The sequence below is a fragment of the Protopterus annectens genome, chromosome 1.part0 (assembly GCF_019279795.1).
Source record: "Protopterus annectens isolate FY-2018-M chromosome 1.part0, PAN1.0, whole genome shotgun sequence".
NCBI lineage: Eukaryota > Metazoa > Chordata > Ceratodontiformes > Protopteridae > Protopterus > Protopterus annectens.
Genome location: NC_056725.1, coordinates 688,120,824 through 688,135,311, shown reverse-complemented (window position 1 = coordinate 688,135,311; position 14,488 = coordinate 688,120,824). Strand labels below are relative to the sequence as shown.

The 14,488-nt window shown below is 37.1% G+C and overlaps 1 protein-coding gene across 1 annotated transcript in view; it reads left to right on the top strand.

Moving 5' to 3' along the window:
* Nucleotides 1-14,488, top strand: part of LOC122793921 (latent-transforming growth factor beta-binding protein 4-like) — a 2,484,519-nt gene that overhangs the window by 1,026,894 nt on the left and 1,443,137 nt on the right. The window contains exon 11 of the mRNA XM_044062009.1: nucleotides 10,096-10,227. Coding sequence (XP_043917944.1) covers nucleotides 10,096-10,227 — 132 coding nt within the window. The remainder of the gene's footprint in view (nucleotides 1-10,095; nucleotides 10,228-14,488) is intronic.

Here is a 14,488-nt window from a genome sequence, read left to right as displayed (position 1 = left end):
AGGCTATCTGCCCAAGGGCATTTATAAGCCTAGCCCATAGTTATGTGGCTTTCGCCACCCCTTTAGTTTGAATAAAACTATGCCTATCATTTTTCTGTGCCTCTGTCAAGCAGTGACACTGAAGTAATCCCTGGGGTATATCTGCGATCTCCCATCCATTGGTCAAGATTCCTCTTGAACAAGGCCAGCGAGGTGCTCTGCCTCACATGTACCGGGATTTTGTTCCACAGCATAGGAGTCTCTGGGTGATGAATCTGTCCCTCCAGCACGTTCTATTTATAACCGTGTCAAGGTTTAAGTCTCCCGCCCTTGTGGTTCTGAGGGATCTAGATTTTTGAGGTGAAGCATATTCATCAAATCTGGGTTTGACATGGCCTTATATGTCAGGCACAGGTCACCTCTGAGCAAGCGGTATGAGACTGAATAAAGCTGGAGTTCTTTCAGTCGGGCAGCATAAGACATATTTTTGAGACCCTTTATCCTTTTGGTGAGGAACTTTTGGGGCCTTTCAAGCTGCATCAGGTGTCTGGTCAGATACATTCCGAACGGGCATTGTACTCAATCATAGGTCTAATGAGTGATGAGTACAGGGGACGATGACCTCCCTTGATCTAGATGTGAATCCCTTCATGATCAGGTGGGCGATATAGAAGGTTTTCCTAACTACTTTAGCAACATGAGTGTCAAACGAAGACTACTGTCAACTTGGGTCCCCAGATCCCTGATGACTTTTTCTGTGCTCAGTGGATTGTCACCTATATGGTAGCTAGGGGTAACCTTGTTTTTCCGAAGGGTATGACTATGCATTTTTGGCTTAACTTCAGGCCATGGCTCTGGCACCAGTTATCCGCTTCTGTGAGGCCCTTCTGGAGGATATCTGTGTCAGATGTGTTTTCGACTATGGCGCAGTTTGCAGTCATCTGCAAACTTTGTCAGCCATAACCCTCCTGTGTTTGCTTGTACTTCAGAAAAGTAGATGCCGAACAAGAGTGGACCCAGGACTGAGCCCTGTGGGACACCACTTGTGACAGGCTTTGAGTCTGACATGGCTCCAGCAACTCTGACCCTGTGGGTTCTGTCGCTAGCCAGTTTGAAACCCATCTTGTGATGTATGGGTTTACATTCAAGCTGATGAGTTTTTCGATGATACCTGAGTGGGTATTGTGTCGAAGGCCTTTGCCAGGTCGAGGTAGGCTGTATGGACTGCCTTTCCCTCATCAATGGCCTTGGTGACTGTCTCAAAAAAGTCAACCAAGTTTAAGAGGCAGGATCTGCCTTTGACAAAGCCAAACTGGGTTGGATCCAAAGTCTGCAAGTTCCCTATGTCTTTATTTATGAGTTCCATTATGATCCTCTCCATGGCTTTGCAGATAAGGCTTGTCAAGCTAATGGGGCGGTAATTTCCAGGGTCTGTGGAGGCACCGCCTTTATCAAGTGGGACCACAGTCGCCGTGTGCCACTCCTTGGGTACGTATCCTGAGGTGAGGCTAAGATTAAACAGCTGTCCTAACTGTGGGTTTAATTCCTCGTTGAGTTCCTGACGCACACAGCCCGCGACACCATCCGGTCCCATGGATGCTGTGTTTTTTGCCTTAGTGAGGGCAGTTCTCACCTGGGCGTTGGAGATGTTTGGGGGGCTACAATCCTCTGGAATAGATATCTCTCCTTTTGGGGGGGAGGGGGGGGAGAAGTCTGCACTGAACCTGTCAGCCAGTATGTTAGCAATGTGTGTAGGTTCAGTAATTTTCACATCATTTTGAACAAATTCTGAGCATATCTGGGAGTTTCCTCCTAGGTTTCTAACATAGCTAAAGAAGGCCTTATGATTGTCTTTAGAGTCCTTGGCCATTTTTCTCTCAAAATTTGCCTTTGATGATTTTATGAGAGCTCTTAGTTTTTTACTTATAATGATCAAAGGTGTCTTACCTTTCAAGGATTTTGCTCTATCTTGTAGTAGCTTCCTCCTTTTGTTGTAGAGCTTGTTTATGGCTGGGGTCCACCAGACTGGATGCTTGCCTTTGGTACAGAGAGTCTTAGTTTTGTTTGGGATTGCCTGATCCATGCAGTCCTGTAGGTGCTGGTAGAAGGCATTTGTAAGTGATTCAGCGGTTTGAGTAATGTTTACCACTGGCTCAGGGGCCTTAAAGGAGACCACACTAGTTTTATATTCATATTTCTTGACTGGCTATGTACTGATTTATATTCATATTTCTTGACTGGCTATGTGTTGTTTTATATTCATATTTCTTGACTGGCTATGTACTGATTTATATTCATATTTCTTGACCGGCTATGTGTTTTATATTCATATTTCTTGACTGGCTATGTGTTTTATATTCATATTTCTTGACTGGCTATGTGTTTTATATTCATATTTCTTGACTGGCTATGTGTTGTTTTATATTCATATTTCTTGACTGGCTATGTGTTGTTTTATATTCATATTTCTTGACTGGCTATGTGTTGTTTTATATTCATATTTCTTGACTGGCTATGTGTTGTTTTATATTCATATTTCTTGACTGGCTATGTATTGTTTTCTATTCATATTTCTTGACTGGCTAAGTGTTGTTTTATATTCATATTTCTTGACTGCTATTTGTTGTTTTATATTCATATTTCTTGACTGGCTATGTGTTGTTTATATTCATATTTCTTGACTGGCTATGTGTTGTTTTATATTCATATTTCTTGACTGGCAATGTACTGATTTATATTCATATTTCTTGACTGGCTGTGTTTTATATTCATATTTCTTGACTGGCTAAGTACTGATTTATATTCATATTTCTTGACTGGCTATGTGTTGTTTTATATTCATATTTCTTGACTGGCTATGTACTGATTTATATTCATATTTCTTGACTGACTATGTGTTGTTTTATATTCATATTTCTTGACTGGCTATGTGTTGTTTTATATTCATATTTCTTGACTGGCTATGTGTTGTTTTATATTCATATTTCTTGACTGGCTATGTACTGACTTATATTCCTATTTCTTGACTGGCTATGTGTTGTTTTATATTCATATTTCTTGACTGGCTATGTACTGATTTATACTGGTATTTCTTGCCTGGCTATGTGTTGTTTTATATTCATATTTCTTGACTGGCTATGCGTTGTTTTATATTCATATTTCTTGACTCGCTATGTACTGATTTATATTAATATTTCTTGACTGGCTATGTGTTGTTTTATATTCATATTTCTTGACTGGATATGTGTTGTTTTATATTCATATTTCTTGACTGGCTATGTGTTGTTTTATATTCATATTTCTTGACTGGCTATGTGTTGTTTTATATTCATATTTCTTGACTGGCTATGTTCTGATTTATATTCATATTTCTTGACTGGCTATGTGTTGTTTTATATTCATATTTCTTGACTGGCTGTGTACTGAATTATATTCATATTTCTTGACTGGCTATGTGTTGTTTTATATTCATATTTCTTGACTGGCTATGTGTTGTTTTATAGTCATGTTTCTTGACTGGCTATGTGTTGTTTTATATTCATATTTCTTGACTGGCGATGTTTTGTTTTATATTCATATTTCTTGACTGACGATGTGTTGTTTTATATTCATATTTCTTGACTGGAGATGTGTTGTTTTATATTCATATTTCTTGACTGGCGATGTGTTGTTTTATATTCATATTTCTTGACTGGCTATGTGTTGTTTTATATTCATATTTCTTGACTGGATATGTGTTGTTTAATATTCATATTTGTTGACTGGCTATGTACTGATTTATATTCATATTTCTTGACTGGCTATTTGTTGATTTATATTCATATTTCTTGACTCGCTATGTGTTGTTTTATATTCATATTTCTTGACTGACTATGCACTGATTTATATTCATATTTCTTGACTGGCTATGTGTTGATTTATATTCATATTTCTTGACTGACTATGCACTGATTTATATTCATATTTCTTGACTCGCTATGTGTTGTTTTATATTCATATTTCTTGACTGGCTATGTGTTGTTTTATATTCATATTTCTTGACTGGCTATGTGTTGTTTTATATTCATATTTCTTGACTGGCTGTGTGTTGTTTTATATTCATATTTCTTGACTGACTATGCACTGATTTATATTCATATTTCCTGACTGGCTATGTGTTGATTTATATTCATATTTCTTGACTGGCTATGTGTTGTTTTATATTCATATTTCTTGACTGGCTATGTGTTGTTTTATATTCATATTTCTTGACTGGCTATGTGTTGTTTTATATTCATATTTCTTGACTGGCTATGTGTTGTTTATATTCATATTTCTTGACTGCCTATGTGTTGTTTTATATTCATATTTCTTGACTGGCTATGTGTTGTTTTATATTCATATTTCTTGACTGGCTATGTGTTGTTTTATATTCATATTTCTTGACTGGCTATGTGTTGTTTTATATTCATATTTCTTGACTGGCTATGTGTTGTTTTATATTCATATTTCTTGACTGGCTATGTGTTGTTTTATATTCATATTTCTTGACTGGCTATGTGTTGTTTTATATTCATATTTCTTGACTGGCTGTGTTTTATATTCATATTTCTTGACTGGCTAAGTACTGATTTATATTCATATTTCTTGACTGGCTATGTGTTGTTTTATATTCATATTTCTTGACTGGCTATGTGTTGTTTTATATTCATATTTCTTGACTGGCTATGTGTTGTTTTATATTCATATTTCTTGACTGGCTATGTGTTGTTTTATATTCATATTTCTTGACTGGCTGTGTTGTTTTATATTCATATTTCTTGACTGACTATGTACTGATTTATATTCATATTTCTTGACTGGCTGTGTGTTGTTTTATATTCATATTTCTTGACTGACTATCTACTGATTTATATTCATATTTCTTGACTGGCTGTGTGTTGTTTTATATTCATATTGCTTGACTGGCTGTGTGTTGTTTTATATTCATATTTCTTGACTGACTATGTACTGATTTATATTCATATTTCTTGACTGGCTGTGTGTTGTTTTATATTCATATTTCTTGACTGACTGTGTGTTGTTTTATATTCATATTTCTTGACTGGCTATGTGTTGTTTTATATTCATATTTCTTGACTGACTATGCACTGATTTATATTCATATTTCTTGACTGGCTATGTGTTGTTTTATATTCATATTTCTTGACTGACTATGCACTGATTTATATTCATATTTCTTGACTCGCTATGTGTTGTTTTATATTCATATTTCTTGACTGGCTATGTGTTGTTTTATATTCATATTTCTTGACTGGCTATGTGTTGTTTTATATTCATATTTCTTGACTGGCTATGTGTTGTTTTATATTCATATTTCTTGACTGACTATGCACTGATTTATATTCATATTTCTTGACTGGCTATGTGTTGATTTATATTCATATTTCTTGACTGGCTATGTGTTGTTTTATATTCATATTTCTTGACTGGCTATGTGTTGTTTTATATTCATATTTCTTGACTGGCTATGTGTTGTTTTATATTCATATTTCTTGACTGGCTATGTGTTGTTTATATTCATATTTCTTGACTGGCTATGTGTTGTTTTATATTCATATTTCTTGACTGGCTTTGTGTTGTTTTATATTCATATTTCTTGACTGGCTATGTGTTGATTTATATTCATATTTCTTGACTGGCTATGTGTTGTTTTATATTCATATTTCTTGACTGGCTATGTGTTGTTTTATATTTATATTTCTTGACTGGCTATGTGTTGTTTTATATTCATATTTCTTGACTGGCTATGTGTTGTTTTATATTCATTTTCTTGACTGGCTGTGTATTGTTTTATATTCATATTTCTTGACTGACTATGTACTGATATTTATATTCATATTTCTTGACTGGCTATGTGTTGTTTTATATTCATATTGCTTGACTGGCTATGTGTTGTTTTATATTCATATTTCTTGACTGGCTATGTGTTGTTTTATATTCATATTTCTTGAATGGCTATGTGTTGTTTTATATTCATATTTCTTGACTGGCTATGTGTTGTTTTATATTCATATTTCTTGACTGGCTATGTGTTGTTTTATATTCATATTTCTTGACTGGCTATGTACTGATTTATACTGATATTTCTTGACTGGCTATGTGTTGTTTTATATTCATGTTTCTTGACTGGCTATGTGTTGTTTTATATTCATATTTCTTGACTGGCTATGTACTGAATTATATTCATATTTCTTGATTGTCTATGTGTTGTTTTATATTCATATTTCTTGACTGGCTATGTGTTGTTTTATATTCATATTTCTTGACTGGCTATGTGTTGTTTTATATTCATATTTCTTGACTGGCTATGTGTTGTTTTATATTCATATTTCTTGACTGGCTATGTTCTGATTTATATTCATATTTCTTGACTGGCTATGTGTTGTTTTATATTCATATTTCTTGACTGGCTGTGTACTGAATTATATTCATATTTCTTGACTGGCTATGTGTTGTTTTATATTCATATTTCTTGACTGGCTATGTGTTGTTTTATATTCATATTTCTTGACTGGCTATGTGTTGTTTTATATTCATATTTCTTGACTGACGATGTGTTGTTTTATATTCATATTTCTTGACTGGCTATGTGTTGTTTTATATTCATATTTCTTGACTGGCTATGTGTTGTTTTATATTCATATTTCTTGACTGGCTATGTGTTGTTTTATATTCATATTTCTTGACTGGCTATGTGTTGTTTTATATTCATATTTCTTGACTGGATATGTGTTGTTTAATATTCATATTTCTTGACTGGCTATGTACTGATTTATATTCATATTTCTTGACTGGCTATGTGTTGATTTATATTCATATTTCTTGACTCGCTATGTGTTGTTTTATATTCATATTTCTTGACTGACTATGCACTGATTTATATTCATATTTCTTGACTGGCTATGTGTTGATTTATATTCATATTTCTTGACTGGCTATGTACTGATTTATATTCATATTTCTTGACTGGCTATGTGTTGTTTTATATTCATATTTCTTGACTGGCTATGTGTTGTTTTATATTCATATTTCTTGACTGGCTATGTGTTGTTTTATATTCATATTTCTTGACTGGCTATGTGTTGTTTTATATTCATATTTCTTGACTGACTATGCACTGATTTATATTTATATTTCTTGACTGGCTATGTGTTGTTTTATATTCATATTTCTTGACTGGCTATGTGTTGTTTTATATTCATATTTCTTGACTGGCTATGTGTTGTTTTATATTCATATTTCTTGACTGGCTATGTGTTGTTTTATATTCATATTTCTTGACTGGCTATGTGTTGTTTTATATTCATATTTCTTGACTGGCTATGTGTTGTTTTATATTCATATTTCTTGACTGGCTTTGTGTTGTTTTATATTCATATTTCTTGACTGGCTATGTGTTGTTTTATATTCATATTTCTTGACTGGCTATGTGTTGTTTTATATTCATAATTCTTGACTGGCTATGTGTTGTGTTATATTTATATTTCTTGACTGGCTATGTGTTGTTTTATATTCATATTTCTTGACTGGTTATGTGTTGTTTTATATTCATATTTCTTGACTGGCTATGTATTGTTTTATATTCATATTTCTTGACTGGCTATGTATTGTTTTATATTCATATTTCTTGACTGGCTATGTGTTGTTTTATATTCATATTTCTTGACTGGCTATGTGTTGTTTTATATTCATATTTCTTGACTGGCTATGTGTTGTTTTATATTCATATTTCTTGACTGGCTATGTGTTGTTTTATATTCATATTTCTTGACTGGCTATGTGTTGTTTTATATTCATATTTCTTGACTGGCTATGTACTGATTTATATTCATATTTCTTGACTGGCTATGTGTTGTTTTATATTCATATTTCTTGACTGACTATGTACTGATTTATATTCATATTTCTTGACTGGCTGTGTGTTGTTTTATATTCATATTTCTTGACTGGCTGTGTGTTGTTTTATATTCATATTTCTTGACGGGCTGTGTGTTTTATATTCATATTTCTTGACTGGCTATGTGTTGTTTTATATTCATATTTCTTGACTGGCTGTGTGTTGTTTTATATTCATATTTCTTGACTGGCTGTGTGTTGTTTTATATTCATATTTCTTGACTGGAGATGTGTTGTTTTATATTCATATTTCTTGACTGGCGATGTGTTGTTTTATATTCATATTTCTTGACTGACTATGCACTGATTTATATTCATATTTCTTGACTCGCTATGTGTTGTTTTATATTCATATTTCTTGACTGGCTATGTGTTGTTTTATATTCATATTTCTTGACTGGCTATGTGTTGTTTTATATTCATATTTCTTGACTGGCTATGTGTTGTTTTATATTCATATTTCTTGACTGACTATGTACTGATTTATATTCATATTTCTTGACTGGCTATGTGTTGATTTATATTCATATTTCTTGACTGGCTATGTGTTGTTTTATATTCATATTTCTTTACTGGCTATGTGTTGTTTTATATTCATATTTCTTGACTGGCTATGTGTTGTTTTATATTCATATTTCTTGACTGGCTATGTGTTGTTTATATTCATATTTCTTGACTGGCTATGTGTTGTTTTATATTCATATTTCTTGACTGGCTTTGTGTTGTTTTATATTCATATTTCTTGACTGGCTATGTGTTGATTTATATTCATATTTCTTGACTGGCTATGTGTTGTTTTATATTCATATTTCTTGACTGGCTATGTGTTGTTTTATATTTATATTTCTTGACTGGCTATGTGTTGTTTTATATTCATATTTCTTGACTGGCTATGTGTTGTTTTATATTCATTTTGCTTGACTGGCTGTGTATTGTTTTATATTCATATTTCTTGACTGACTATGTACTGATATTTATATTCATATTTCTTGACTGGCTATGTGTTGTTTTATATTCATATTGCTTGACTGGCTATGTGTTGTTTTATATTCATATTTCTTGACTGGCTATGTGTTGTTTTATATTCATATTTCTTGAATGGCTATGTGTTGTTTTATATTCATATTTCTTGACTGGCTGTGTTGTTTTATATTCATATTTCTTGACTGACTATGTACTGATTTATATTCATATTTCTTGACTGGCTGTGTGTTGTTTTATATTCATATTTCTTGACTGACTATCTACTGATTTATATTCATATTTCTTGACTGGCTGTGTGTTGTTTTATATTCATATTGCTTGACTGGCTGTGTGTTGTTTTATATTCATATTTCTTGACTGACTATGTACTGATTTATATTCATATTTCTTGTCTGGCTGTGTGTTGTTTTATATTCATATTTCTTGACTGACTGTGTGTTGTTTTATATTCATATTTCTTGACTGGCTATGTGTTTTTATATTCATATTTCTTGACTGGCTATGTGTTGTTTTATATTCATATTTCGTGACTGGCTATGTGTTGTTTTATATTCATATTGCTTGACTGGCTATGTGTTGTTTTATATTCATATTGCTTGACTGGCTATGTGTTGTTTTATATTCATATTTCTTGACTGGCTATGTGTTGTTTTATATTCATATTTCTTGACTGGCTATGTGTTGTTTTATATTCATATTTCTTGACTGGCTATGTGTTGTTTTATATTCATATTGCTTGACTGGCTATGTGTTGTTTTATATTCATATTTCTTGACTGGCTATGTATTGTTTTATATTCATATTGCTTGACTGGCTATGTGTTGTTTTATATTCATATTTCTTGACTGGCTATGTGTTGTTTTATATTCATATTGCTTGACTGGCTATGTGTTTTCTATGCTGTCTTTTTTCAGGGATGTCTGGAAAGAAAAGATCAAGAGTTTCTTGCATACACAATGCATGTTAAAAAATAAACACTGGATAAATTCCACCAGAAAGTGATTATTAAAGTAAGCACATACAAAATAAAGCATGACCCATCCAGGTAATGCATTAAAACGTTATCGCTGAATGTTTACATAGTGTAAAAGAATAATAGGACAAGAACAGAACAGAGAAATATATTTGTACTATTTTGTGAATGAAATGTAACATAATTGTCGATTCTTATGTATTTTTGTTGTTTTGAAATAGGGCCAAAAAATTATGACTGCCAGCTTCAGCCAAGGATCTGTGGCCCAGGGCTCTGTATTCCACAGCAGAGCGGATACACATGTCAATGTAATTCTGGATTCAGTCTTAATCCCCAGGGAACTCATTGTGTTGGTAAGAGTCTAAATGTCCTACTTCAAAAATTATAATCTGATGTTGTAAATCTTTATTCAATCCTTACTGTTAGGACTACAGTTCCGTCCTCAGAACTGAAACGGCCGTTACCAAGCTCGTGCCAACCAAAAACTCTCAGCTAAGACTTACCCAAAATGTCCCTCTCATAGTCACTTCAGATCTCATTTGCTGCATTCCTCGTCAGACATGCTAAGCCTTCTCTCCAGCTAATTGCAGTTTTTTGTGGTTTTTCTAGCTCTGTTTACTAGCTAGCTCATTCTAGTTTAAAGTTATTTCTGTCTCTTCCTTTTCTTATTTTCCTGATTAAACGCTACCCACTACCTTGGTAGTTCTTTCGTACCATCGTTGGTACTTCTCCTTCTCTACCTAGTAGGCCCTCCTCTTACCTTCTCTTCTATTTCTTAGTATCATCGTTGGTGCTTTTTTCCTAGCCTTCTATAAAAAAAAAAAAAAAAAAAAAAACACATAGCCTTCTCACTATCCTTTATCTCTTGTTGGTAGTTTTATTTTATTGTGTGGTAGTATTAGCGTGTTAGAATGTCGGATAAGGCTAAGCTTGGGTTCAAGCAGTGTGATAAGTATGTGTGTAAAATGCCCAACTCTGATGGTCACACCCGGTGTGTTTATTGTTTGGGCATTGATCACATTAACGTTTCCTATGAAATTTTTTCTAGCTTCAGCAACTGTATTCTGGATGAATGCAAGAACAAACTAATTTTTAAGGGTATGCTGAAAACACCCTTCTCAGAGGCTCTTTCTGGGATGGAGGTCTCACCACCTCCTAAACATAAGGATGTGAAAAAACATAAAGAGAAACTGAGTCACTCGGTTCCGACATCTCCGTCCTCCTCGGAAACATGTTGACACCGGGCTTCTCCCATGCCTTCAGTGCAGACTACTTCGGCACCAGGCTCCATGTCTTCTCACTTGGTGCTGCCCTTAATTCTGACTCCTGCCACTGTACCAACTTTGGTACTATCCCCTCAGTGCTGACCTTGGTTTTGACACAGGCTGCGACTACTGTACCTGCATCGGCACCATCCCTAGCCACGGTGCCAATGTCTTATATGGCTCCACCGATACTGACACCGTCGGTTCTGAAGGTCGAGCACCTACCCAGAACCAGATATTCTCCCTCTTATAACCCCTTTTTAGGACACCGGTTTAGTCCATTTGTTGAGAGACCAGAATCTCTATCGGCAGCTTCCTTCAGATCCACCAGGAGTTTTTCAGATCAAGATGTAGTGAGGGTTGTGGACCAGCTTTTGGCTGCTAGAGGATTACCCACTACTGCTAGGTCTTCCTTCCCTCTTGGAATGGAAGCTGTCATGGCATATTGACCTGTTTATCCTCCTGTGGCCTCCTCTTAGTTCTCGGAGACCTCAGTAATGATGGCCATCCCGTTGGAACTGGTGCACTCTCGGAGCAGTGATTGGGCTGTCAGCACCGTGGCTCCTAGTTCAGTGCCTATTTTTTTGGTAGCACCGTCTATGGCCATGGTTTTCCCAGCAGCTACCAGTCCTCTCAGAGCTCCTCACCTGGAGGTGGGCTCCTCAGGGTGGGGTGTGAGCCTGATTCCAATGTTGTCCTTCTTGGTTCTGGGCTCCCATCCCTCCACAGGCAGGCATGCTTTCTAGGTGATGGAGTGGGTCCTTGCCTCAATAGACTCACAGTTGACACCATTGACATCGACACCAGAACTCCCCTCTAGCATTCAGCTGTCCCAACCCCCTACTCTGGGATCCTGAGCACGGGAGCCGCAAGACCTTCCCCTTGAAGGGAACACTTTCTCCGGAGTCCTCCTCAGAAAATCCCACTGGGAAGTCACCCGGGAAGAAACTGTGCAAGAGGAAGCATCTTGATTCCCCTGAGGACTCCATCACCGAAGACATTGATTGCGATAAGGGAGAAGGGTCCCCATGGTCTCCCCTGGAAGACATCTCATTTGGAGACATTCTTGAGATCCTCAAGCAGAGGGGAGACTGGAAGCCCTCCAACCCTTCGGAGGAATCAATGTTCTTCCATGCTCGGCCATCTACTTCCTGGGTGACCCCACCTGCAAATGAGTTTATTAAACTTATTGTGCAGCATGTCTGGAAGGCCCCGGACAACATAGAACCTGTCCCCCGGAGGCCAGATAAAATTTTATCCACCCCTGAAAACTAGCCCAATTGGTCCAAGCAGGTGGTAGTTGATTCCATGGTCATGGTGGTGGCCACCAAGAGGGAACTGGCAGAAGATAGTTCCACTGTTCATCCCCCAAACAGGGAGCCTTGGGCTATGGACAGACTGGGGAAGCAGGCCTATGCTTCAGCAACCTTTGCCATTCAGTCACTGAATTATATGGCACACTTTATTTGCCTCCAGAGAGACCTAATTTCAGAAATGTCTGCCTCTTTGGTGGGGGTACTGCCTGAGGATGTGCGTGATACTGTTGCTTCTCAACTAGCTACCCTGGAATCCATCTCGAACTCCTTGATGCACTTGATCTCTCACACTTCTGAGGGGGCAGCTTGAGCAGCCTCATTAGCAATCATCATGAGATGGCATGCTTGAATGCATTTGTGTGACTTCATGGACCCCTTTAAATCTTCCTTTGTCAATGCGCCTGTTGACAAACCTTCCCTTTTTGGTCCCAAAGTAAGAGACACACTATCACGTAGTGAGAAGGATGGAAAGATCTTGTCTGCTGTGGGCATATGTTTTTCGACCCCCAGAGATCCTACTCCAGGAGCCAGAGGGGAGGAAAATTGTGGTTCAAGAAGTCCCAAGGAACTTTTCCTGACACTCATGATGAGCAATCCCCCTGGGGCAGAGGGAGCAACTCATCCAGAAGAGGGGGTCTGCACAACCAGGGCACTAGAGATTCTTTCTCTGGCTGACCCTTCCAGTACTCCTGAACAACGGCCTGATTTATTTCCTTTGGAAGCAGTCTGGGGTCAATTTTCCCTGCACCTACAGGCCTGGCAACTCATAACAGTGGATGCGTAGGTGCAGAGAATAATATCCAGAGGCTGTCGTATCCCATTTGATCTTAAAACGAATCCCTGATGTCCCACCCAGTCAGAGGGAGGCTGCAGCCTTGGAAATCAAAAAGCTGCTAAGAAAAAGAGTCATCCAGCCAGTCCCACCTGACCAGAGAGGATCTGGGGTTTTACTCGAGGTTCTTTTTAGTGCCAAAAAGACAGGGGACTGGAGACCAATCCTGTATCTCAGCTTACTAAACAAATTCATAAAACCTCAAAAATTCTGGATGGTCATGGTACAGTCCATCCTCCCCTTTCAGGGGAAGGACAACTGGATGTGCTCTGTAGACCTCCAGGACACTTATTACCACAGACACTCCCGGAGGTTTCTCCACATCTGGCTGGTAGCCAATCACTATCAGTTCAGGGTACTGCCCTTTGGTCTCTCGACAGACCCCAGAGTGTTCACCAAATGTATGGCAGTTGTAGTAACTCATCTCCGACTACAAGGATTCCAGGTGTTTCCATATTTAGACGAGTGACTCCTTACCACCACAGCTAGGAATTTTCTCATTCTCAGTCTCTCTTGCACTCAAGGCCTTGCTCTTCACTTAGGTATTATGATCAACATAGACAAATCACAAATGTCTCCAACAAGAGCACCGGAATTCATCGGACACAAACGTCAACACAATGTCCTTCCCTTCCTCCTCACAGGCTCTCAAAAATAAGAAGCCAGATTCAAATCCTCCTTCCACAGACATTTGTACCAGCATGCCTTGTACTACAGCTATTGGGATCTATGGCAGCAACCCTGACCTTATTTCCACTGGTGACTTTACACATGAGACTAGTACAGTGGCTACCTTCGTCACAATGATCAATCTTAACCCACCCACTTGACCACATGACATGCCTTACAACCTTTGCAAGAAAGAAATGCTTTGGTGGATGAAGCCAGAATCAAATCTTTGGTGTGACCACGGACGCTGCCCTGTTAGGGTGGGGAGGCATTTCCAGAGAAAGACAGTCCAAGGCACCTGGTCGCCATGGAGGCCAATTTGCACATAAATGTCCTGGAATTCAGTGCCATTCTCTTAGCACTGCTAGCGTTCCACACATCCATTCCTTCAAGAACCATTGCAATTCAATTGGACAACATGTCAGTTGTCTGGTACATCAACAAACAAGGCGGAACCAGGTCTTACCCCCTGTGTTAGGAGGCCATGAGAATTTGGCACTGGGTGATGGCTTTCAACCCCTTTCTCATAGCA